The 23934-nt window shown below is 37.4% G+C and overlaps 2 protein-coding genes across 19 annotated transcripts in view; one reads left to right on the top strand and one right to left on the bottom strand.

The window, feature by feature from the left end:
- Positions 1–23934, bottom strand: part of CHD9 (chromodomain helicase DNA binding protein 9) — a 301099-nt gene that overhangs the window by 254757 nt on the left and 22408 nt on the right. For 6 of the 18 annotated variants that reach the window (XM_056812292.1, XM_056812299.1, XM_056812300.1 and 3 more), the window contains exon 1: positions 7158–7284. The exons of 3 other annotated variants lie outside the window; for them this stretch is intronic. The gene's annotated coding sequence lies outside the window, so the exon portion shown is untranslated. Of the gene's footprint in view, positions 1–6614; positions 6752–6894; positions 7022–7073; positions 7285–8517; positions 8596–23934 lie in introns of those variants that run through there. 9 more of the 18 variants (XM_056812298.1, XM_056812304.1, XM_056812308.1 and 6 more) reach the window with 6 other exon arrangements.
- Positions 6911–7942, top strand: LOC107651058 (basic proline-rich protein-like). Its single transcript, XM_016429413.1, has one exon. The coding sequence runs from the start codon at positions 6911–6913 to the stop codon at positions 7940–7942; it is 1032 nt and encodes a 343-aa protein (XP_016284899.1).

The following is a 23934-nucleotide window of genomic DNA, read 5'->3' as shown; positions in this document are numbered from 1 at the left end:
GGGGTGAGAGTGTTGTACTAAGGGATTTCATATTTTGATACTCTAATTCATTATTTGGGTACTTTCTCTAATAACAGAGATCACATCTCCCTGTGCCTTATCTTCTGTGATTCATCTTCTATTCAAAGAAAATCATAGGTTATATAGTATCAAGACTGCTAAGGTTCTTCAAATCCTATTATTCTAACTCTTTGATTAAAATAGAGGGGTCGGAAATATCCATAGAACACAAAAAGTAAGAGGTTGAAAGAAAACTGTAGAAGTCAGAGAGCAAGTTTCAAAATGGATAGTCATTGTCATTAAATATCAAATGAAGATTGTGAAAAAGTTCACTGAATTCTCTGGATATAGTCATTTTGTGATCTTTATTAACCACATAGCACCATGTCCCCTAAGGAATCCAGTAGCTCCTCCTAAGAATGAGTTTAATACTAATACTTTAAAGATCCATGATTTGGCCAGTGTAAATACCTCCCTCCCTTCACACAGATCAAAATCCACTCAAACCCAGAGTTGTGGGCAAAAAAAGGCAATACTCTATAGCCAATCTAGTAATGGAATTCCAATCTGGAGCTTGGTGAGGCTGGTCCTCATATGGCAAACATACAGCCCACCTCTAGGCTCTATTCTAAAGTTTTTCCAGATTGGTAGCCTCCTGGCCTTCAATTGGAATGGTCTTCAAAAAACCAAAGTGACAATGTTCTAAATTGACTAATTAAATAAAGTTAAAAAAGAAAAAGAAAAACCAGAGTGGCTTCCATACAATGAAAAAGCATAGGAATAGGAATTTAGAAAAGTGGATCTAGGATCTTTAAAAATGCAGAATTTTAGGAACCCAAGAAGACTTGGGAGCTGGCAAGGAACCTCAGAGGCCACCTAATACAACCTTCATTTTTCATATGAGGAAACTGAGGTACAAAATGCTGCACCTTTCTTGTCCCATATCACAAAAAAATTCAGTATCAAAGCCAATATTAAATGACTATAGATCTCATGAGCTTTCTGCTATCACTTCATATCCTGCATACGCTCAAGGGTGGTGGGCATGCACACACACATACACATGCACACACACACAGAAATGAGGACACATCTACTATGGTACATAGTATTTTTATGAAGAAATAGCATGACGGAGTGTTAAGAACCCTGGTTTGGGAGTGAAGTGACCTGGGTTCTAGTCTCAGCTCTGCCACTATATAATTTATGCTACGGAATTTCTTTGGTAAAAGAAAGAACTCTGAATTAGATAATTTCTAAAATACGACCCAGCTCTAAGATCAGTTCCTACGATTCTTGTTCTATGATTATCTATCAATCTTAAATTACTGTAATAAAGACCATTTCTCAAATGCACCTGTGATCTCACCAATGATGTATAGACTACAACCCATGTCCTTCTATAAGTTTGCTATAGAGGGACTTAATAAGCAAGGACTTTCCTCAGTTTCTGTCAACACTGCAATGGAGCAAGAAGGATATGCTTCAGTTATCTATTGCTTATATGTGACTAACCCATTTTCTTTTTCATTCAAAGATTTTTTTAAAATTCTCAAAACCTTACTTTACATCTTAGAATCATTACTAAGGATTGGTTCCAAGGCTAAAGAGCAGTAAAGGCTACACAATTGGGGTTAAGTGGCTTGCCCAGGGTCACACAGCTAGAAGTATCTGAGGCCAGATTTGACCTTGGACTTCCTGAGCCACCTAGTTGCCCCTCATTCATACATTTCTTTGATAACATCTTTCAATCTGCTTCTTTCTGGGTTCTTAGTCATAATGTGGAACAGCCTACTCATATCTATATTTACTCTCTCCACTGATCTCTGAATGATTCTCAATATAAAATATTGAGAAATAGATGATTTGCAACATCAATTTATAATAACTGTTCAATATAGACAATGAGTTGGGCAAAGAATTGTTGTGCATCACAAATGAAATAATGTACACAAAGTGCTTTATAACCCTTAAAGTTCTAAGTAAGTGTTAGTTGTTGTTGTTATTACTATGAACAAAATAATGATCAAACAGTTATGTAAAACTGTTATGTTCATTTCCCCTTTTTCTCTCCCTATAGTTATAAATAATAAACTAGAATTATTTCAATCAGCAACTTGGTCCAGGCCTGTGATTTCACTGGCATAGGAAAATTCTGATATGGTAACTTCCACCACCAATGCAGATCAACAAATGCTTTGCAACTCGTGGTTTTAGAAATGTGGATCGGTAACTGACAAATAAAGAGGCTTGCCCAATAGTTAGTATATATCAGAGGTAGTACTCAGAGGCCTACTCTTTTTACATTATACTATACTACATTTTATTGAAAAAGACAACTACACATACATATGTGTATATATACATATACATATATATGACAGCTTCTAAAAGAGAATAATAAATTTATGAAGTTAAAGGGAACAAAAATGTATCTCATTTACCTATAAAATATATGCAAATTTCAAAATATACTAAATTCAGTGACATATTAAAACTATATATTTTCTCCCTCTTATACTAAGCAAGATGATAATGGTTAACCTCTAATAGTCATTTCTATTAGACAATTTAATATATTTTATGCAATGATCTAATCAAACAGAAAAAGCTATTGCAACTCAAAACGGTAGTACTTTTAAATTACTGATATGAAAAGTTTTCAGATATAAAGCATAAAAACTTACAAATGTGTTCAACCAGTAAAAAGCAGTTATATTGACAGGAAATTCCATTCTCTTTGAAAGTTTTTTCATAAATACTATCAAGTAAGTGACCTGAGCAATTTCTACTAGCTTGTTTTAGGGCCCTCATTAAAAATAATACATCCTAATAGGTTACACACAATGATGACTGAACAGGTAGAGACATAATTGAGATTAGCAAGACTAAATAAAGCCTTTCTATATACTACATCAGGGTTTTTTTCCCCAAGTTTTTACCTATATATGGAACTATAAAGAGCAATTTTTGGGAGGGGAGAAATTATCTTGATTTTATATCTGTATCTATATAGTGAAAACATTCATTTGGTATACTTTCAAAGACAAAAATGTACTTAAATACCCAAAAGATTTTTTTTCCAACAATAATTTTCATTTAGAGAAATAGGAAAAACTTGAAGCTTTTGCCTTCCTTTCTAAATACAGTGACACTTCTTTAAACAGATATAGCAGCCTTAAAAAGAAACACTTCACATGTCTAAATTGGTATACGAGTCACACATCTCCTGAGCCCCATTCATTCCCTCTCCCTGAATACTATTCTGAATCTTTGCTCCAGGTCAGGTAATAAGTGCCAGTTTATGATAGTGCTATGAGGAGGTTCAGGAAGATTGGGAGAAGTGACAGAGAAACCAAAAAACTACAGATCCATTGGGTTTTCTGTTTCTCTAGAAACTCAGTTTGTCATCTAGATAGGTTTTCTATTACTATTTAGTCAAAAGTAGGAAGGAGCTAAGGTAACCAGTAGCAGGGATGGCTGGAAGTATATAACTGGAATGTAGCATCTTATATTTATGAATTAAAGCATTGTAGTTACATCATTGTACCACTAATGAAATCCTCCATATAGCATACCAATTTTTGAAATTTTTAATAGCTTAGAAAAATCCTGTCAATTTGTGGTCACTTGTGCCTCTTTTTAAATCTTTCAAAGTGGAAAGACACAAATCTTAAAATGAGGCTCTCACTTAAGGCAACTTGATTCTAGAACAAATATTTGTCGAATTGAATTGAAAACTAAATACTTCAACTTTTTACCCTTTAAAATACATGTGATTATGTTTCTGAAATGGATCTCAACTACAAGAATTACTCATCTAATGTTTCCCTATTCTAATCATTTTTTCCAACAGAATTTATCATATGCTCTTTCTTTGCTTCTTATGATTTTGTATTATTTTTACCTTGCTCATCTCCAATATCTCTGTAAAGATACATAGTCCTTTAGTTTATCATATTTACATTGCTGTTTTTCAGTGTAATTCCTTATTGATCTTTGTCTTTAATATTGAATAGCGGCTGCATAAAAAGACTAAAATGGGAAGTGAAACGGGAAGAACACAATGAGAAATATGATGTAAAAACAAGGTATCATTAAAAGGAGGCTAAGATGTTCAACCCTGCCCACTAAGTTTTCTTCTACTAGTAATAGTATCAATATTCTCCAAGTTATTTCCCCATCTCTCATATTTCATATGCAGATCTCTCTGCAACTTAACATTTCTAATGTCTGTCATTTCATGCTATATCTAAAACTTTGTTCAATTATTTTGCCACAAGATACTCCAGCTATGCTTTTTCACCTATACACTTGATTTTGCTTTTTAAAGTCATTCATTCTGCAATCTATATCATTAGCTATTTAAAATCCTTACTTTGTTCTTCCTTTTAAAGTCCAAAGTTTTTTTTTTCTGAATCCCTAATACCCTTTTCCATTTCTACCTTCTAGATGCTTAGTAGAATCACATTTTTCTGTTGCAAAAGACCTTGAGATACTTTAGTTCAAACTACCTTCCCAAATTTTTTGTTATTATAAAATTGAAATCCCCAAGTAACTTGTTTTAAGATCCATTAAATACTTTTGTTGTTGAATTGAAGTTGACAGATAAGTTAGGTGCTAGAGTTGGAACTAAGATCCAAGTCTCTTGACTATACTTTCTTGCCTCATTTTTCCCCCTTTCATTTTCTTGAATCAGCCCATCAACATATTTTCTCTCAATCTGCCTATATCCTCCCTTTTATCTATCCTTATTCATAAGTTCCTACTAAAAACTCTTAATTATTCATGAAACTACTTAGGAATGGAGAAAAATATTAAAGTCAAGGTAACTAATTTTTCTTCTGGTACATTTATGCTAGCTTTGTGAAATTTGTAATTCAGAGTATCAGCCCTGAAGACAGGAATTTGCCAATAACTTGTTGCATATTCTTTAGTGAATAATAACTTTTAAAATAGTAGCAAGAAATGTACTGGTAAATACAAAGTATAACGTGTATCTTGCTTTTAGCAACAGGTATGTCTGAAGTTGGAGAGATGGGAGTTTAGAGATCTAAACAGATGCCTTATTTTACAGTGGAACCTGAGCCCTCCAAAGGTGAAGTGATTTGCCAAAAGTCACCCAGCTAGTGCGGTGAAATCCAGATGTTTGACAACTATTACAATGCAGTTTCCATATTCATGTAACAAATATTTATTGAACACAACTACTGCTAGAAAGCCCTGTGTTGGGGCTTTGTGTACAAATATTCAATTTCTGTAAATTGAACATAAATATAAGTTCATTATTTGAAATTGTGTTATATTCTTTACCAAAAAATTCTTTATAATGTAATCCATTTTGTAAGTCAGAATGGCAGAGTGGGATGAGCACTAATAAGTTATGAAAATAAAGGACCTAGGTTCAAATACTACTTCTAATGCTTTCTACCACTGTGATCTTGGACAAATCATTTTATTTTTCTAGGTCTTCAGTTTTGTTTAGTGAGGAAACTGAATCAGATGGTTTCTGAGGTCCTTTACAGAGTAAAGCAATAATCCTATGGTTCCTATATCTGCTTTTTTTTTTTAATAGGGGACAAATGGAAAGTTACAGAAAACAAAATAATCTTTTTGTACTCAATATGATATAAAAGGCTGATCAAAACTGGATTTAAATTATGATAAAATGGTAATAAAGTGAATGTAGCACTATTTATAGCCTGACAAACTAAAATTTGATGGTCAAAAATTTTATGAATAAAAACTAAGATTTAATGTTGGAGGGGGTTTAAGTTGGAGGCGGGCTCATATCTATTGAGTAATGGGGAAGTGTCATATCCAAGGCCTCTTTGAAAGTAATTGTGTAACAAGTGTTAACAGCATGTCCCAAATAACTTTTATTATCCTCTATTTGGTTTCATGATGAAAAGTTTTATTTAAACAAAAAGCAAAACAACAACAACAACAACAAAAAACCAATCCAGGCTGACCTGCAGCTGAGAAAGGGGCCCACCCCGGTCAGTTAAGATATCAGACTTTGGCGATGGTACTTAAGTTTGGGAGCTGCCTTGGAATTACCCATTGCATCCTTTAATCTAAGGCCATAGAGCAGCTGCAACCAAGCACGCACAGAGCAGGAGATGAGAGGAAACCTGCCCATGCTGTTGGCACGAATATAGGCCCAGAGAGGGCTGCCACAGGGGAAAGAGAGGAGGGGGGACATAGCGGGCAGAGTATCACGGAGAAGCAATTTTGCTAAAACCTTAGAGCCAGGGCCTGGGAAAGCACGCGAGGCCCCGCGCCCTAGGGCACGATGTGCTCTCCGGACACCCAGCCAGTCACCGCTGGTCGAGGAAGACGGATTGGGGAGAGAGTAGTAGAGAGGGAGTGAACGACAGAGGGAGGGCAGCTGGTGGCTTTAGGAGCTGCGAAAGAGGGCGCGAATGGAGAAAAGCCTGGGGGGGGGGGGGGTGGGAATGGCCCCAGGGCCTAAGTAAGACCCAGGAGCTTCTCCCTCTAAGGAAGGTGGGACCACAGCTAGAGACCAAGCAACCGCATGCCAAGGCTCCCTCCTTCCATCCTACACGCAGCGCGAGGGGCAGACGCCTCCTCCCCATAACACGCACACTTACACTCAAACACCCGTGCAACAGGCTCCGTGGCGGTCGTGGCTGGGTCGGTCTCGAGCCCCGGGGCAGAAGATGGGAAAGGAGCCCGCAGCCATGACAGCCTTTGGGGACTCCAGAGCTCTCAGCCACACGTGTCAAGGACCCCTCGCCAGCCTTCAGCCTCGCCCCTTCCACACCCCCTTAGCCAGGGACCTCCTCCGCGGGAGCGCGGCCTGGCCCCGGCCCCGGCCACGACCCCCCCAGCTGGGGAGCAGCGGCGGCGGCGGCGGCGGCACGTACTCACCGCCGCTCGATTCGCCATGACGGAGCCGCCCCCCGCCGCCGGCGGCGCCGGCCCCCCACCTCGGCGAAGACTGACACGACCGGCTGGCCCTGAAGGGGCACCGAGACCACCCGCCAGAGAAGACACCCGCCCCCACCGGTTCCAGCCCGCGCGCCTCCCGCCCTCCAGCCTCTCCCCACCAGTTGAGCTGGGGCCCCGGCTCTCCCCTCCGGCGGCAGTTGGCAGCGGTTGGCGGCGGAGGCGGCGGCAGCGGCAGCACTTACCGGCGGCGCGGCCAGGCCCCCCTGTCAGAGCGGGGTCGAGGAGGGAGGAGGGAAGGGGCACCGCCTCCCCCGCGCCGCCACGCACCCGCCTGATTGGCCCAGTTCACTCCCCAAGCGCGACCCCACCAGCCCCAACGAGCGGCACACCGACAGCACAGGCGCCTTATTTGCATATTTGTGCCCAAGCCGCTGATTGGCCCGGATGGGCGGGGCTGCTGCCGCGGCTGTGGCCCCTTCTGCGGTGGAGGAGACTTAGGCTGCAAAAGAGAAGAGGCGCCTCATCCCAGTCTTCTTTTCCTTCCAGGCCCGACCTAGGCTCAAGGGAGGGAGGGGGAAGGGCGATGAGGGGGCGGGGTTGTCCCAGCTCCATCAAGGCTCCGCGGCGCCGCAAACCCAATCCCCAGCACGGTTACTCCCAGCCTCCTCGCAGGCCGCCAGATGCTGGGAGGTCTCCCAGGCAGAGAAGACCGAGGCTGGGGCGCCCTCTGGTCGGAGCTCGGCATAGTGCAGCGCCCCGCCCCGCCCCTTTCCGCGACCCCGCCCCTTCCCACGGCTCCGCCGCCACGTCAGGGCCCAGCTCGGCCTCTCTGCTTACATCCGACACCCGCCCACCCCTCAACCCCCCCCTCGCCCCGGACGCGGCCCAGCCGCCACGTCATGGCCCATCCTCGGACCCCCGCCAGCCTACTCGGGGCGGCCACCCAGCCAGACCTAAGCCCAGGGCGGGCACAGCGAGGCATGCATCATCATCTGGCCACTGCCCGCGTGGTTCAGTCTTGGCTTGACTGTGCCCCTCTCGCCCCCTGCCCAGGCATGGCCCGCACGTTTCTTCCTGTTCTAGTGGAGCAGTGTAAATGGACCCTGTGAAACATGAATTGCATTCTCAGATTTTTCCATTTCCAAATGCTAATGTATACCAGGGCTCACATTTTTTAATTTAACGTATAATCTCTGTGCTCTTCATACTGATACTGTGGAATCAGAAGCCAAAAAAAATCCCTCTGAGCAACAGAATGTGTCAGGACCCCGGCAGGTTCCACCCTCTATTATCTACATTGAGAATTGTAGACTGGTTATTAAATTAAAAAAACAAAGAAACAACCTAATGTGTGTAAGGAGGGTTGTAATTTCAACCAAACTTTATTATCAATAACAAAATAAAAATTACAGTTTTGTGTTGCTTTTTAGGCTTATAAACTGAGCAAAAACCTTGTGAGACAGGCAGCACCTGTATAATCAAGATTTGGAAAGGGAAATGTGGCCCAAGGTCACAGCAGAAAAAGTAGAACTTGAGACTTCTGACTCTGCCTCCACTAAAGCAGGCTGCCTCCCCACCCTTGCTTATTCCAAAGAGTATTACCCCAATCCATCTGTGCCCTTCTGGGATGATATTTGGCATTCAACCATAATGATGAAAGCTTCTTGAATTTTGATGCATCTACAAAAGAGCAATGAAGTTTGTTAATAACAAATATATGGAACTGGTAACCAGTGTAAGATTCAGGGATAATGGGTTCCTGGATATCCTGTATTTAATCCCTTTGATTTATAAAGAAGGAAATTGAAGCCCAAAGAAGTAAAGAAACTGTCCAGAATCATAGAAGGAGTAACAGAGCATAGATCCAAAACCTAGGTCTTCTAAAAATAAAACTGACAGTCCTTCTCTTATATCATACTTCTAGCAGCCTAGCAAAAAGTTGATAGGATCAAATGGATCATAGATTTAAAGCCATAAAGAACATTAGATATCATCTAGGCTTCTTATTTATAGTGTAGGAAACTAAGGGCCAGACTGGTAAAGGAACTTGCCAGTGGTTTCCAAAGCTAGGTAGAGCCACAGTGGACAGAGTATTAGGCCTAGAATCTAGAAGACCTGAGTACAAATCCAAACTCCAACACTAGCTATGTGACACTGGGAAAGTCGCTTAATCCCTGTTTCCTTCATTTTCATCTTCTATAAAATAAAGGTCATAATAGCACCTACCTCCCAGGGTTGTTGTACGGATCAAATGAGATTATATTTGTAAAGCACTATATAAAGAAAGACTTACTCCCTCCCACATCCCTCTCATGGTCACATAACAAAGCAGAAGAGCCATGACTTATACCAAATCCTTCTCTCTTCTGACTTCAGGGCCAGAGTCCTTTCCACTACACTATAATAGTGACAATTGGCAGTTGGCTTTCTTTGTTTCTATTAATCAGAGGGCCTGAGTTAAAATCTTTTCCAGTCTATTTGCTATCGGTGTGACCTTAGGTAAGTTACCTAACATCTCTGGGCTTAAGTTTCCCATCCATATGATTAAAAAAAAAAAAAGTTGATGAGATGGCACTTCAGTTCCCACCTCCTCAAAATCTATGAATTTGATCAAGTTTTTGCTTGTATACCTCAAGTGTTAAGGAATACACTGTCTCTTGAGAAAATTCACTCTGACAACCCTAATTGTTATTCAGGGAACTTTGCCTAAATCTGCATCTTTGTAGCTTCTACCCATTAATAGTATTTTCAATCTCTGGGGCTAAGCAGACAAGTCTAATGCCTCTTCCAAATGACAATTGTTTGAGAACTTGATAACAAAGATCATATCCCTTACTAAATCTCCAGGATAACACCCCCCACCCTCTTTCAACCAGTCCCCCAATGACATCATCTTATGATCTTTTCCCCTACAATGTACCCTCCTCTGAATATTCTTGAACTTAATCAATCAGCAGGCACTCATTAAGTATTTACTGTGTGCCAGGCACAGTGATAACACACACTGAGAATACAAAAAAAAAAAAAGGAAAAACTGTCCATTCCCTGAAGGAGTTTACATTCTAATGAGGGAGAAAACAGGAACACCAAATAGGTACATACAAGAGACAGAGTAAGGGTAAGGTCATCTTAAAGGGAAAGCACCAGCAGCTGAGGTTACCTGGAAAAGCCTACTTCAGGTGCATGACTTGAGCTAAGAGAAAGAGGTGAGAAAGGAGAGCATTCCAGGCTTGAAAACATTACAAAAGCAGAGACACGAGAAAGAGTGATCAGTAAGAGAAACGACAAGAAATTCAAGTATAGGTGGATCTGGGAGTGTCCTTCCTAAAATCTCAGATATGGCGTTCCCAGGTCAGAGAACTTGAGATTATCCCTTGCCTCATTCTGGACACTGTGCTTTTTGAAAGAGAGAACTTTTTTTTTCTGATATATTACACTGTTCACAATTAATAAAATTGCAATCTGCTCCCAAACCTCCCAAACTAACTGTAGCCATACCTCCCCCATGTTGTACTTATAAAGTTGATTTTTTAAAAGATTCAAGTACAAGACTTGGAATTTATCCCTTCTAGAGCCTGTCTTATGTTTAGTGGCTCAACCTTTTTTTAAAAGCTAGGATTCCAGCCTATTGAGAGTTGTTCTAATACTGTCATCCAGCAAATTGGGCTTCCTTTCAGCTTTTTGTCATCTTCAAATATGTTATCTATGCTTTCATACTGGTAAAAATGTGAAAAGGGTGCCAAGCCAATCAGAAATCCCTGTGACAATCTACTTAAGGCCTACCTGCAAGATAAAAAGACCCATTATTGACTACTTTCTAAGTCTGCCACTTAGACAATTCTAAAAACACTGAATCTAGCCCTCATCTCTCCATCTTTTCTAAAAGAATAGCATGAGACATTAACAAATGTCTTTCTAAAACCTAGGTAAAAATATATCTAGAGCATTCCCCTGATCTACCATTCTGACAACTTTGACAAAAAGGAAAATGGGTTTAGTCTGGCATGATCTCTCTCTCTTTTTTAAACCCATACCTTCCGTCTTAGAATCAATACTGTGTATTGGTTCCAAGGCAGAAAAGCAGTAAGGGCTAGGCAATAAGGATTAAGTGACTCTCCCAGGCTCACATAGCTAGGAAGTGTTTGAATCCAGAACAGCCTATCTCCTGACCTGGCTCTGAATCTACCTCTGAGCTACCTAGCTACCCCCTGGCATGATCTCTTCTTGATGATACCATGCTAAGTGGTCATACCATTCATTTAAAGATGTGGTCTTGAAGTTTGTCAGGAATCTAAATCAGGTCCACCAATCTTTAATCTACATAGTCCACTTTCATTTTTTTGAGAATTAGAACATTTGTTCTTCTCTAGTGCTTCAGCACTTCTCCCATTCACCATTCTTTCAATGATCACTGAAGTAGCTCAGCAATCATGTCTAGCAATTATTTTAGTACCCTGGGGTGTCTTTCATCCAATCCTGGTGAGTAACACTCATCACAGGCAGTTAGATACTCTCTTATCCCCTTACTTATGTATGGTTTCAACTATTCATTAACCATTTTTTGTTCTTTCGACCTTTATAATCGAGAAAATCATTCTCCTCAGGAGAGAAAATGGAAGTAAAATAAAAGTTCATTGTTCTACATTTCATTGAAGAGTCTCCTAAATGAGACTTAAGAATAAATTTGACCTGACAATTCACACAGGAAAAACCAAATGGATAAAGAATGCCTATTGTTCATATTATAATATGCATTGGATAAAGAGCCCATTGAGCTGGTCTAGTATTACATTTATCTTGGGCAGATCTTACAGATGAAAAATGAGGTAAGTTGAATTTCACTAAATCCTAAAATTGAAGAGGAATAAAAGATTTAGTCAGACTATATTTGGGAACTGACCAATATTTTCAAATATCTCTCTAAAGTTTCTCTCTGAAACAAAAATCTTTCTTAACACCAATACTCTTCTACTGATGATATATGTCTCTGAATCATGTAATTCCACAATTTCTGACAAACTGTTGTCCAAAAGTACAATGAAAAGATGTACACTGGAGCATAAGTAAACTATACAATATTAACCATGATATCTTTCATGCAATGTTACATAAAAGATATCATTCTAGAAATTCAAAATAGGAAAAGAAGTTGTATAGGTTATATAGCAAGGGTGAGTAATAAGAAAAAGGAAGACACTATATTGCAATGATGTCCATGTCATTAAGAATCCTAAAGGAAGACTCACAAGCCAGGGTTGACTTGGTATAAAAAATTTATTGAAGGACATCAATAAAATTCACGTAGGATGAGAAGGCATAGATTGGTTATCTATAGAGTTAAAGAACAAGTATAAAGATTGATATTTTCAACTTTTTCTCCTTGAACTACTTGTGGGTTTCAAAATCTCAACCTTAAAAAGCTGGCTAAACTTTCTTGTAGATAATTATCATATTTCTCTCTCTCCTTTTTTTTTTTTGCCTCAACATCTCCACAACTATAGGCTTTCAGCCTTGAATCAATCTCATAACTATTTCGCCAAGTTGTTTCATCCAATGATTTTTTCTAAAAGTTATTTAACCCTCTGATTATTCACTTAACTTTTTTACTTATTTTTCCTTGTCTTACCAGCTACCTTCTCTTTACCTTTCTTGAATCTACCTCTTTAATTTCTATTCTCTAATCCTCCTTAACCCTTCTAAATCCTTTAGATCTCCTTTAATTGTCTTTGATTCTGCTTCTCTTTCAATCTGGAAGGAGAATCTGGACCAAAAGTTGGACCAAGAGATTTTTTCCTGCAAATTTTCCTCTATTTCTCCCAAATTTTGCCAAATTCCTCCTCCTCAAATTCAGCCTCTGACCTACTTCACTAGAATAGTGTGCCCTCTAAGCCATCTGCACAATTTCCTTCTTCTCATTTGAATAAATTCCTTCTCTCTTCTGATTCTTCCATAGAAGCTAGAAATAAAAAAGTGAAAATATTTATTTTGTATATGATAGGCAGCACAGTCTGGCAGATATAGAATTGGCTACATATTGTACCCCTATTTAACTCTCTTTATCTCTTATTGTTCCAGTTAACTTTTTAAGACTAGGAGCTGCAGAGAACGTTTTAAAATACACTAGCAGAGATTTCTCTACAAGGAAACTCCCTATACCACTGAAAACACAGTTCTAGTCAGTCCCCTTATCCCCACAAATGTAGCCATATATATGGGTATGTACATGTTATCTCCTCAACAGAATGTAAACTGGAAGGAGGAGATGGTTTCATTTTTTACTTTGTATTCCCAGAGCCTATTACAAAGAAGGACACTTAAGAAAAACTTATATATTGTTTAATTTATATGATACATAAAAATTATTCAAATATATTGATGAAATCAAAATGTCAAAAAAGATTTAAAGCCAGGGAAGCTAGGTGGTTGAGTGGATAGAGACCTAGGTCTAGAGACCTGAGGTTCTGGGGTCAAATGTGACCTCAAACACTTTCCTAGCTGTGTGACCCCTGGCAATTCAGTTCAACTGAATTGCCTAGACTTTACAGTACTTCAGCCTTAGAAAGGATACTTAGTATCCATTCTAAGTCAGAAAGTAAGTGTTAAAAAAATTTAAGCAGGAAGTGTAACTATTCTCTTATTTGACTAATGTTTACTTGGCATTATTTTAAATATTATGTCTTGATATTCTATTTCTAAAAGTTTCCTATTTTTAATACTTTGTTCCTTTTTTTCAATAACAGCTTAAAAGTTATAGATACTGACTTTACCTCACAGTTAGTCATTTAGTCAATATATATCTGTTATGTTCCAGAACCTGAGCTAATCTGTCCACCCTTAAGGAATTCAGATTCTAATGGGAAAGACAACTTATAAAAAAAGTATACGAACATTATATAGATAGACAATTTCAGAGGAAAGGCACTAACAGGGAACAGGGAAAGACTTTCTGCAGAAGGTGGGATTTGAGCAAAGTCTTAAATGGAAGCCAGGAGAGTCAGGAGGCTGAGGTGAAAAAATAGAGCATTCCAAGCATGGAGAATAACCAATAAAAAAGGAATTTGGAAGAGGAATTGTCACATTCTAGGAACAGTAAGAAGACTAGTCAGTGTTGCTGGATCATATAGAGTAGTAGTAGATGAATAAATTGAAATATGACTGGAAATGTAGAAAGAGATCAGTTTTTTAAGAACTTTGGACAAAGCATTGAGATATTTTGAATGTGGAGGGGTGGGGTAAGAGTAACATAGTCAGCCACAGGCTTTAGGAAAATCCCTGGGTAAAGTTGAATGAGGAATGAATTTGAATAGAAAGACATGTGATACAGAAAGACCAACCAGCAGGTTGTTTTAATAATCTGAGTTGTGGCTGTATGAGTGGAGAAAAGTGGAAATATTTAAAAGATATTGTGGAAACAGAAAAAGATGGGACAATAGATTGGATGTATGAAGTGACTGTGACTGAGGAGCTGAGGTTGACATTGGGTTTTCAAGTCTGAGTTAACAAGAGGATAATGGTTCTTTCCACTGTAATAGGACAGTTTGGAAGACGAGAAGGTTTGGGGGAAAAGATAATGAGTTCAGTTTTTTTAAGACACTGAATCTGAGACACTGAATTTTAAGGCCACTGAATCTGAGAAATCTGTGGTAAATCCAGTTCAAGATTGTCATTAAGCAGTTAATGGAGAGACTGGAGGTCAGGATTGAAGTTAGAACTATAAATAGATCTAAGAAATCATCTGCATAGAGATGATAATTTTTCTTCAGTTGTTTCAGTCATGTCTAACTTTTAGTGACCCCATTTAGGGTTTTCATGGCAAAGATACTACAGTGACTTTGCCATTTCCTCCACCCAGTCATTTTATATAAGAGGAAACTAAGGCAAACAGGTTTAAGTAATTTGTCCAGGATTACAGCTGAGGCCACATTTGAACTCAGATCTTCCTGATTCCAGAGGAAGAATTCAATCTACTGGGTCACCTAGCTGCCCCAATGATAATTTAATCCATTAGAATTGATGTGATCACTAAGCAAGATAATATAAAATAAATTAAATTAAAAGGGAAAGGGGCCTAGGACAGACTTTTGGGGAACACTCCATAGTTAGGTGAGGGAAGATCTAGCAAAGACTAAGAACCAGGAGAGAACATATTCATTAAAACCTAGGGAGGAAAGAATATGAAGGGAATGGGCGTGATCAACAATTTCAAAGACTAGAGAGAGGTCATAACAGAAGAGGAAGGCTATTAGATTTGCAAATTAAGAGATCATTGTTATCTTTGTAGAGAGTTGTTTCAGTTGAATGATGAGCTCCTAAATCAGATTGAAGAGGATTTGGAAGAGATTAAGAGGAAAGGAAGTGAAAGCATCAATTATAGATGCCTTTTTCAAGGTTTAAGAGATATAGAATGATACCTAGTAGGCAGAAAGTATAATTAAGTGAGAGTTTTGTAAGGAAGGGCAGAGACATAGGCATGTCTAGGTGATACAGTGTATAGAATACTGGACCTGAAGTCAGGAAGACTTGAGTTAAAATGTGACTTCATACACTTAGTAGCTATGTGACCCTGTGCAAGGAACTTGAGCTCTGTTTGCTTTAGTTTCCTCATATGTAAAATGGGGATAACAACAGCACCTATAAATGTTAGCTATCATTATTGTTGTTGCTTGTAGACAGGAGGGAATCAGCCAATAAATAGAGAGAAATCAAAGATTAGTGAAAGAGTGAGGCAATTTGAGAAACAGATTTGTCCTGGCAAAGAGGACAACCTCTCTCTTTTTTTTTTCGTGTTCTGTGTATTTATTGTTTTACAGCAGAATGCCCAACGCAGATCATCATAACTGCTAAATAGTCAGCTTTGCAAATAGTATATATAGTGCTTAAGTACCAATGGGAGACATGATTTTTTTCTTTAAATAAATTACTTAAAAACAAATTTATGATCCTACAAAATAGCATTAAATTAGATGGTCTAAGTTGATCCTTGAACCCACAGTAACAGTTATTTTCCCCAAAACCAGTAGAATCAATATACTGAATCATCGATCACAATAAATGAGTCCTTTTTTCTAAGAGCTTTTCCTGGCTCCTCTACAAACATGATCTGGCCTGGATAAAAGACAACAGGAATTTCTTGAAGGTCAATGGTCCAAAATGCTAAGTATGGTTAAGTATTCTACATGATCTATATTCACTGTTTCCATTTTTAGGTAGGATGTACTTAGATTACTCTCTTCAATTCATCATATAGGACAAGTACAAAGCTCCACCCATGGCTCTAAGAACATTGGACCAGGCACTCTTAAAGAAAGCTTTGCCACCCTTATCTTTAGCAATCTTGAAGAGGGAGATAGTGGGTGAAGACATCTGTGTGATACAGAAGGAAAGAGGGAACTCCTGGTTAATAGACTCAATTTGGGGGTGAAGTATGAGTTAAAGAATTCAGCTAAGAAGGTATAATGAGGGGTATCCTGGGACATTTTAGGAGAGATAAAAATTTCACTTTATTACCTATATTTTGTGCATCTGTATATAAACATCTCAGGTCATGCCTTCTAATGATGGTGCTTTTCTTGGATTTTGTGAATGAATGGACATATTTACTGCCAGTCTTCTTCCTATGTTGTAGCTACTATGTTGATAAATATGCATTGATATCTTTCCCTCTTTCCCTTTTTTTGATTAGTCTGATTAGTCTGATCAGTCAGTGAGTCAACAAATATTTCTAATCACTGAGTTTACAAAAAAAAACAGTCTAATAGGGGAGACAATATCTAAACAACTAGGTGCAAACAAACTATATACTTCTTTTATAACACAAATATGTTGTTAATATCTAAATTGGGAAAATGAAAAAAGAGAAAAAATTATAAACCAATTTTTCTAATGATATAACATTTATTTTATTTCATTGATTAATTAAGAAAAATTTTCCATGTTTACATCATTCATGTTCTTTCCCTCCCATCCTCCCACCCCCTCTCATAGCCAACGTGCAATTCCACTGGGTTTTACATGTCTCATCTAATGATATACCATTAATGCAGGGATGGTTCTACATTAGGAAAACTGGCAACACAATTGACCATATCAATAACAAAGCCAACAGACACCAAATAATATCTTATTAGATAAAAAAAAGCTTTTGAAAAATTTTAATGTTTGTTTCTATTAAAAATACTATGGAATACTGGAATAAATGAAACATTCCTCAAAATGATAAAGAGCATCCATCTAAAACTATGAGCAAGCATGATCTGTAATTGGGAATAAGCTAGAAACCTTCCAATGAGGTTAGGAGTGAAGAGTGTGTGCCCCTTATCACTACTACTATTCAACATTGTACTAGAACTGCTAGCTATAGCAATATGAGAAAAAGAAATTGAAGAAATCAGAATAGGAGTGAAAAAATAAAACTATCACTCTTTGCAGATGAGATAAAGGTATACTTAAGAGAATAATCTAAAAACCCAATCAAAATAATTAAAACATTTAGCAAAGTCTCAGGATATAAAATAAACCTACATGAATCATCAGGATTTCTCTGTACTACCAACAAAGTCCAACAACAAGAAAGAGAAAGAGAAATCTTATTTAAAATAATTATAGATAATATAAAATACTTGGGAGTCTACCTGCCAAGATAAAACCAGAACTATATTATCACAACTATAAAACACAAATAATTTCAGATCTAAGCAACTGGAAAAGGCATTAATTTCTAATGGTTAGGTTGAACCAATGTAATAAAAATGACAATTCTATCCAAGTTAATTTACCTTTTCAGTGTCATGCCAATCAAACTATCCCAAAATAATTTCACAGAGCTAGAAAAAATAACAAAATTTATCTGGTAGAATAAAAGGTCAATAATATCAAGGAAATTAATGAAAAAAATATGAAGGCAGCTAGCTTAACTGTTCCAGATCTCAGTACAGTGCTAGCTAAGAAATAGAGAACTAGATCAATGGAATATATTAGGCACTCAGTGCATAGTAGTAAATGATCACAGTAACCAAATGTTTAACAAACCAAAAGATGTAGGCTTTTGAAAGAAGAATTCATTATTCAACAAAAACTGCTAGGAAAACTAGAAAACGGTATGGCAGAAACAAGGCACAGACCAATACCTCATGCAATATACCAAGATAAGGTTAAATTGGATACATGATTTAGAAAAAGATGCAATTATAAACAAATTAGAGGAACATGGAATAGTTTGCCTGTCAGATTAATAGATAAAAGAAGAATTTATGTTCAAATAAGAAATAGAGTCTTTCAAGATGTAAAGTGGATAACTTTGACTACATTAAATTTAAAAGTTTTTGCCCAAACAAAACAAATTCAACCAAAATTAGAAGGGAAACAATAAAAAGAGTAAAATGTTTATAGCAGATATCTTTAACAAAGGACTCATTTCTGAAATATAGAGAAAACAGAGTCAAATTTATAAGAATACAAAGCATTCTCCAATTGATAAATGGTCTAAATATATGAACAGGTAATTTTCAGATGAAGAAATAAAAACTATCTTTAATCATATAAAAATGCTCCAAATCACTATTAATTAGAGAGGCATAGATTAAAACAATTCTGAGATACCACCTCATACCTATACGACTAGCTAATATGACAAAACAAATGATAAATGGTATAGGGGATGTGGTAAAATTGAGATACTGTTGGTGTAGCTGTGAACTTATACAACCATTCTGGTGAGCAATTTGTAACCATGCCCAAAAGGCCATAAAATTGTGCATACCCTTTAACCCAGCAATACCACTAATAGATCTATATCCCAAAGAAATGAAAATTAGGGGGAAAGGACCTCCTTGTACAAAAACATTTATAGAAACGACTTTTACGGTGGCAAAGAACTAGAATCTGGAAGGATGTCCATCAACTCAGGAATGGCTGAACAAGTTATAGTTTATGATTGTAATGGAATACTATTTTGCCCTAAGAAATTATAAACAAGATGATCACAAAAAAAAACCTTGGAAGACTTGTATGAAATGATGCAAAGTGAAGTAAGAAGAACCAGAACACTGTAGATATTAATAGCAATAATGTAGGATGATCATCTGTGAATGAATTATTATCTATTATCAGCAACGCAAGGATCTAGGACAGTTGCAAGAGACTCATGACAGAAAAGGCTATCTATCACCACCATAGAAGGAACTGATGGTCTAAATGCAAATTGAAGCACATTATTCTTCACTTCATTTCCCCCATGAATTTTTCTCTAGTGTAAGAAATATGTCTTCTTTCACAACATGAAAAACATGGAAATATGTATTGTATAATAACATATGTAAAACTTATATTATCTGGCATCTTGAGGAGGGGAAAAGGGTGGCAGGGAGGTATAGAACATGGATCACAAAATGTCAGAAAACAATTATTAAAAATTGTATCAATGCAAAAAATTGGGAAAAACAAACAATATGCACAATAAGTTGGAGATAATCAACAGAGAACTAGAATTAAGAGATATAAGTAAAGACTTCTATAAATGGTGAGAGTATAGCAAGGACTTGAAGGAAGTCAGAAAAGCCAGATGTTATAGATGAAAAGAGAGAATTTCAGGTATGAAAGACAGAACTAATAAAAATGCAGAGCTGGAGACAGGTAGGTGGCTCAGTGGATAGAAAGCCAGGCCTGCAAACAAGAAATCCTGGGTTCAAATCTGCCTTCAGACACTTTCTAACTGTGTGACCTTGGGCAAGTCCCTTAACTCCAATTGCCTAGCCCTTACTACTGTTCTGCCTCAGAACTTATATTTAGTATCAATTCTAAGACAGAAGGTAAGAGGGGTTTTCTTTGTTTTGTTTTTTTTAATGTGGAGTTGAGAGATAAAGGAACAGTTTATTTATTTTTTTTCTGAACATATCAATTTATTTAAGCAATGCATACCAATTGCCCAACAAATCAGGACCAAGCTCCTTTCTCAGTTTAGGGCTGGGCCCCAAATACAGGGGGAGATTAAGCAAATAAGACCAATTTATTAAAAGAAAACAATACGACATTTGGTGATTTGATTTATTTTTTAAATTTTATTTAATTAGATGATTTAGAATATATTTCCATGGTTACAAGACTCATGTTCTTTCCATCCCCTCCCCCAATCCCCTTCCTGTATCTGAAGCACAATTCCACTGGGTTTAACATGTGTCATTGATCAAGGCCCATTTCCCTATTATTAATATTTGCACTAGGGTGATTGTTTAAAGTCTACTTTCCCAGTCATAGCCCCACCAACCCATGTGATCAAGCAGTTGTTTTTCTTCTGTGTTTCTTTTCCCACAGTTCTTCCTCTGGATGTGGATAGTGTTCTTTCTCATATGTCCTAGAGGAACAGTTTAAAGAGGCTAGTGTCACTGACTGCCAAAGTCCATTGTGAAGTGTAAGATGTAAGAACACTAAAAAAGTGTGAGGGAGGGGCAACAGGTTACAAAGCATTTGAATCATGGAGATAACAGGTAGCCACTGGAGTTTACTGAGTAGGGAGATATCACCAAATTTATATCTTGAAGATTAGTTTAACAGCTGAGTGAAGGAAAGATTGGAATATGAAGAGACTTGTTACAGGGAAATTGACCAGCAGGGTATTGCAACTTTCTAGACATGAAGTAAAGAGGGCCTTGCACCAGTATGGCAATGTCAGAAAAGAGATGGGACAAAGTTAAAATCCACAAATCCTGGGAATATGGGGGGGGGGTGGGTGGAGTGATTTTTTATTCAAAGCTCTCTTGATTATATTTATGAGGCTCCTAACAAACAGAAAATCTACCAGCTAAATCTAAACCTAGATTAATTTTGTCCCTAGCAAAAGTTATCCTTCCCACACCTTTATCTTCAGACCTATTCATTTATTCCTTTTTCAAGAATCGTTAAGCCCCTACTAAATGCACTGTATTATAGGAAGAGATATAAAGTTTAAATTAAGTTACAGTCCTTGTCTTCATGGAGTTTTTCAATATAGTAGAGAAACAAAAAAAAATCAGATTTCTATTGATCTTTGTTTAAATTAATTCACATGTCTGAACACAAGATATTCTATCACAGATCACCAATAGATATTAACATCTGTGAAGACAAACTACTTTATTATTTTTCAATTACTAATACTCATAATACTTTTTTTTATCTTTCCTTGCTTTTTTTAGACAGAGAGGTCAAACATACTTTAGATTGCCTTTCTTCATAGCTTTCTTCATAGTATGTGAATGGTTTGAAATGGTTTGAAAAAGCTAAACTGTTAGCCACTAGGAGAAAGACCTGAAATGCTATAAAATTTACCAGTGAGATAAATTAGCTTCATGTCAGCCCTTATGTTTAAGAAGCTTCCCTAAGCCAATGAAAAGTACAAGTTTCTTTAAGAAAAAGGATCTATTTAAAATTGTGTATGTGGGGGGCAGCTGGGTAGCTCAATCCAGGCCCAGAGATGGGAGGTCCTAGGTTCAAATCTGGCCTCAGATACTTCCTAGCTGTATGACCCTAGGCAAGTCACTTAAGCTCCATTGCCTAGCCCTTACCATTCTTCTGCCTTATTGGTTCTAAGGTGGAAGGTAAGGATTTAAAAATAAAATAAAGTAAAATGTGTATAGGTATGTATATAATAGTCATTTAAAAAATAATTTGTTTTCTTTATATTTTATTCACTTAAAACTATTATTCAAAGAAAGATTTATGGGTGTCACCAGGTTCCTGAAGGGGTCCATGGCACACACAAAAAGGTTAAGAACCCTTGCTTTAAGGAGAACAGAGTAAAGGAGGTCACTAGAAAACTCTTTGGCCTTCTTTTCAACTTTTTAAACAGACTGGAAGAAAAGGGGCCAGTTTTCTGGCCAGTTACAAATGAACAGTCTTTCCCAGCTGTAGGCTACCTAGCTGAGTTAGACACAGTGAAGCCATTCAAATACCTCCTGTGAAGGATCAACAGGTTGAAGTTTTCTTTCTTATTGGGACTGAAATTCTAATATTTAGCTTAAAATTCAGGACCAGGACTATTGTAAAATCAGGAGTCAGAAAAGAGATTTTATTTAACAATATTAATAAAATCACAATAGCTAGCACTATATACTGTAGTACTTTGAAGTCTGCAAAGCACTTTACAAATATCTCATTTTATCCTAAGGTAGGATTATTATTATCCTCATTTTTTTACATATGTGGAAACTGAGGCAAACAGAGACTAAGTGACTTGTCCAGGATCACAAAGACACTAAGTGTCCAAGTCCAGATTTGAACTCATCTTCCTCACCCTAAATGTAGCACTTTTATCTACCACCTAGCTGCCTTTGTAATGTATAGCATTGGTTTACAGGAAAAATGTGTCAGAACACCACTGTCAATATACAAATTTAAATGGATAAAACAATTTAATGTTTTTTATTGAACAAAGTATACATGGAGGTTAAGGGCAAGGGAGGAGTTAAGCTAAAGAGACCAGAAGCAATTAAAATGAGTTTTTGAAGGTTTGATTTTTTTTTTCAAATCTAAAAGTGGCAGACATGGACTAAATGATATCTATGACATGATGTTTTTGAGGTATGACAAATTATCAAACAGATCCTCTCTGTCCATTCTCTACTTCTAGATCTATTTATTCAGGGACAAGACATTAAGTTAGTTTTTGGAGAGGTACCAGATGGCATAAGGTTTGATGCAATGTCTAAAATTCAAGTTCAACTCCTACTTTTAAGTAGTAATAATAATAACCAACACTTATTTAGTTCTTTAAAGTTTACAAAATGCATGGGTGTGCTATCTCATTTTATGATTACAATAGCCTGTGAAGTACATGCTATTATTATCCTCATTTTATAGATGAAGAAACTGAGGCTGAAAGTGGTTGAATGAATTGCCTAAGAGTCACACAGCAACTAATTGTATGATGCAGGACTAGAACTCAAGTTTTAATGCCTCTGTGTCGTGATAAGCTATCCACTAGGTTACTAGTTGCCTAAACTTCAACTGTCCCAAACAGTTGTCTATTATCTTCAACAACTCCTAGAAAGTTTATTCCATGGTTTTATCTTAATAAGCAATGCATTCCAGAAGCTGGCACAGCCATAACGAGGAATTTTTTAAAATGGGCAAAATTCAGTTGTGGAATGGGAAAAGTGGGTATTCAGGGATAATCCAGTCTGGATATAGTAGCACTGAGAGAAGAGGTTAATCATTCCTCAGAGTCTGGCCTTTGTCACTGTGCCACAAACAATGGTCCTTATCACGGGAAGTGAGGCAGAAAGGTGCTATAGTTGGGAAAGTGGCTCTTGGAGGAGAGTTCTATGGCAAGGAGACCACAGGGCTAGCAGGGCAGGCCACAAAGAAAGGAGCAGGGGTATATTGGTTCACAATGTTGGCCAATAGAGGACCACAGGGTACAGAGAAGTAATAACCTTGAGATGTTGGTGCCCTGGCACAAAGCTCCAGTTGCTCCACCCTATTTATAACTATGATAGTGAATAACATTTATAGCACCCCTGATGGATACTCACATGTTTCAAACTGGCAATAGTTTATGGGATATCTGTATTTCTGTTATTATTGAGAAGACTTCTAGTTTATTCCCATTGCAGATAATATTTGCCAATTATTTTAAATAGATGCTATTTATCATTTTGAGAATTGTTCCATTTATAACAATATTCTCTAGTGTTTTTTAATAGAAATGGCTGTTGAATATAGTCTTGTTCTTTACACATGTACTGAGTGACATGGAAACTGGAAGAGCATTAGGAATTTAGGTAATTGGTTTTTTAGACCAAACTATGTTATTTACTAGCTATGGGTCCTTGAGCAAGTCATTATATCTTATGGATCTCAGTTTGCATTTTTGTAAAATGAGAGTTGCTTAAACTAGTTTACCTTGAAGGTCACTTTCATCTTTAATAGTCTATAATTTTACCTCTCTGTATAGAATATATTCTTTTAAAAGGTTCCTTCATCTCTCCTACTACTAATCTCACAACAACTTGACATCATGCCCTAATAATACTTCCTTCACTGTAA

Source organism: Monodelphis domestica, chromosome 1, assembly GCF_027887165.1.
Source record: "Monodelphis domestica isolate mMonDom1 chromosome 1, mMonDom1.pri, whole genome shotgun sequence".
Classification (NCBI taxonomy): domain Eukaryota; kingdom Metazoa; phylum Chordata; class Mammalia; order Didelphimorphia; family Didelphidae; genus Monodelphis; species Monodelphis domestica.
The sequence above is the reverse complement of the archived record's forward strand: the minus strand, read 5'-3'. Positions and strand labels throughout refer to the sequence as shown.

Bases quoted from the DNA above. Each gene is read 5' to 3' on its own strand.
- LOC107651058 (XM_016429413.1), top strand. From the start codon at position 6,911: ATGACGGAGCCGCCCCCCGCCGCCGGCGGCGCCGGCCCCCCACCTCGG.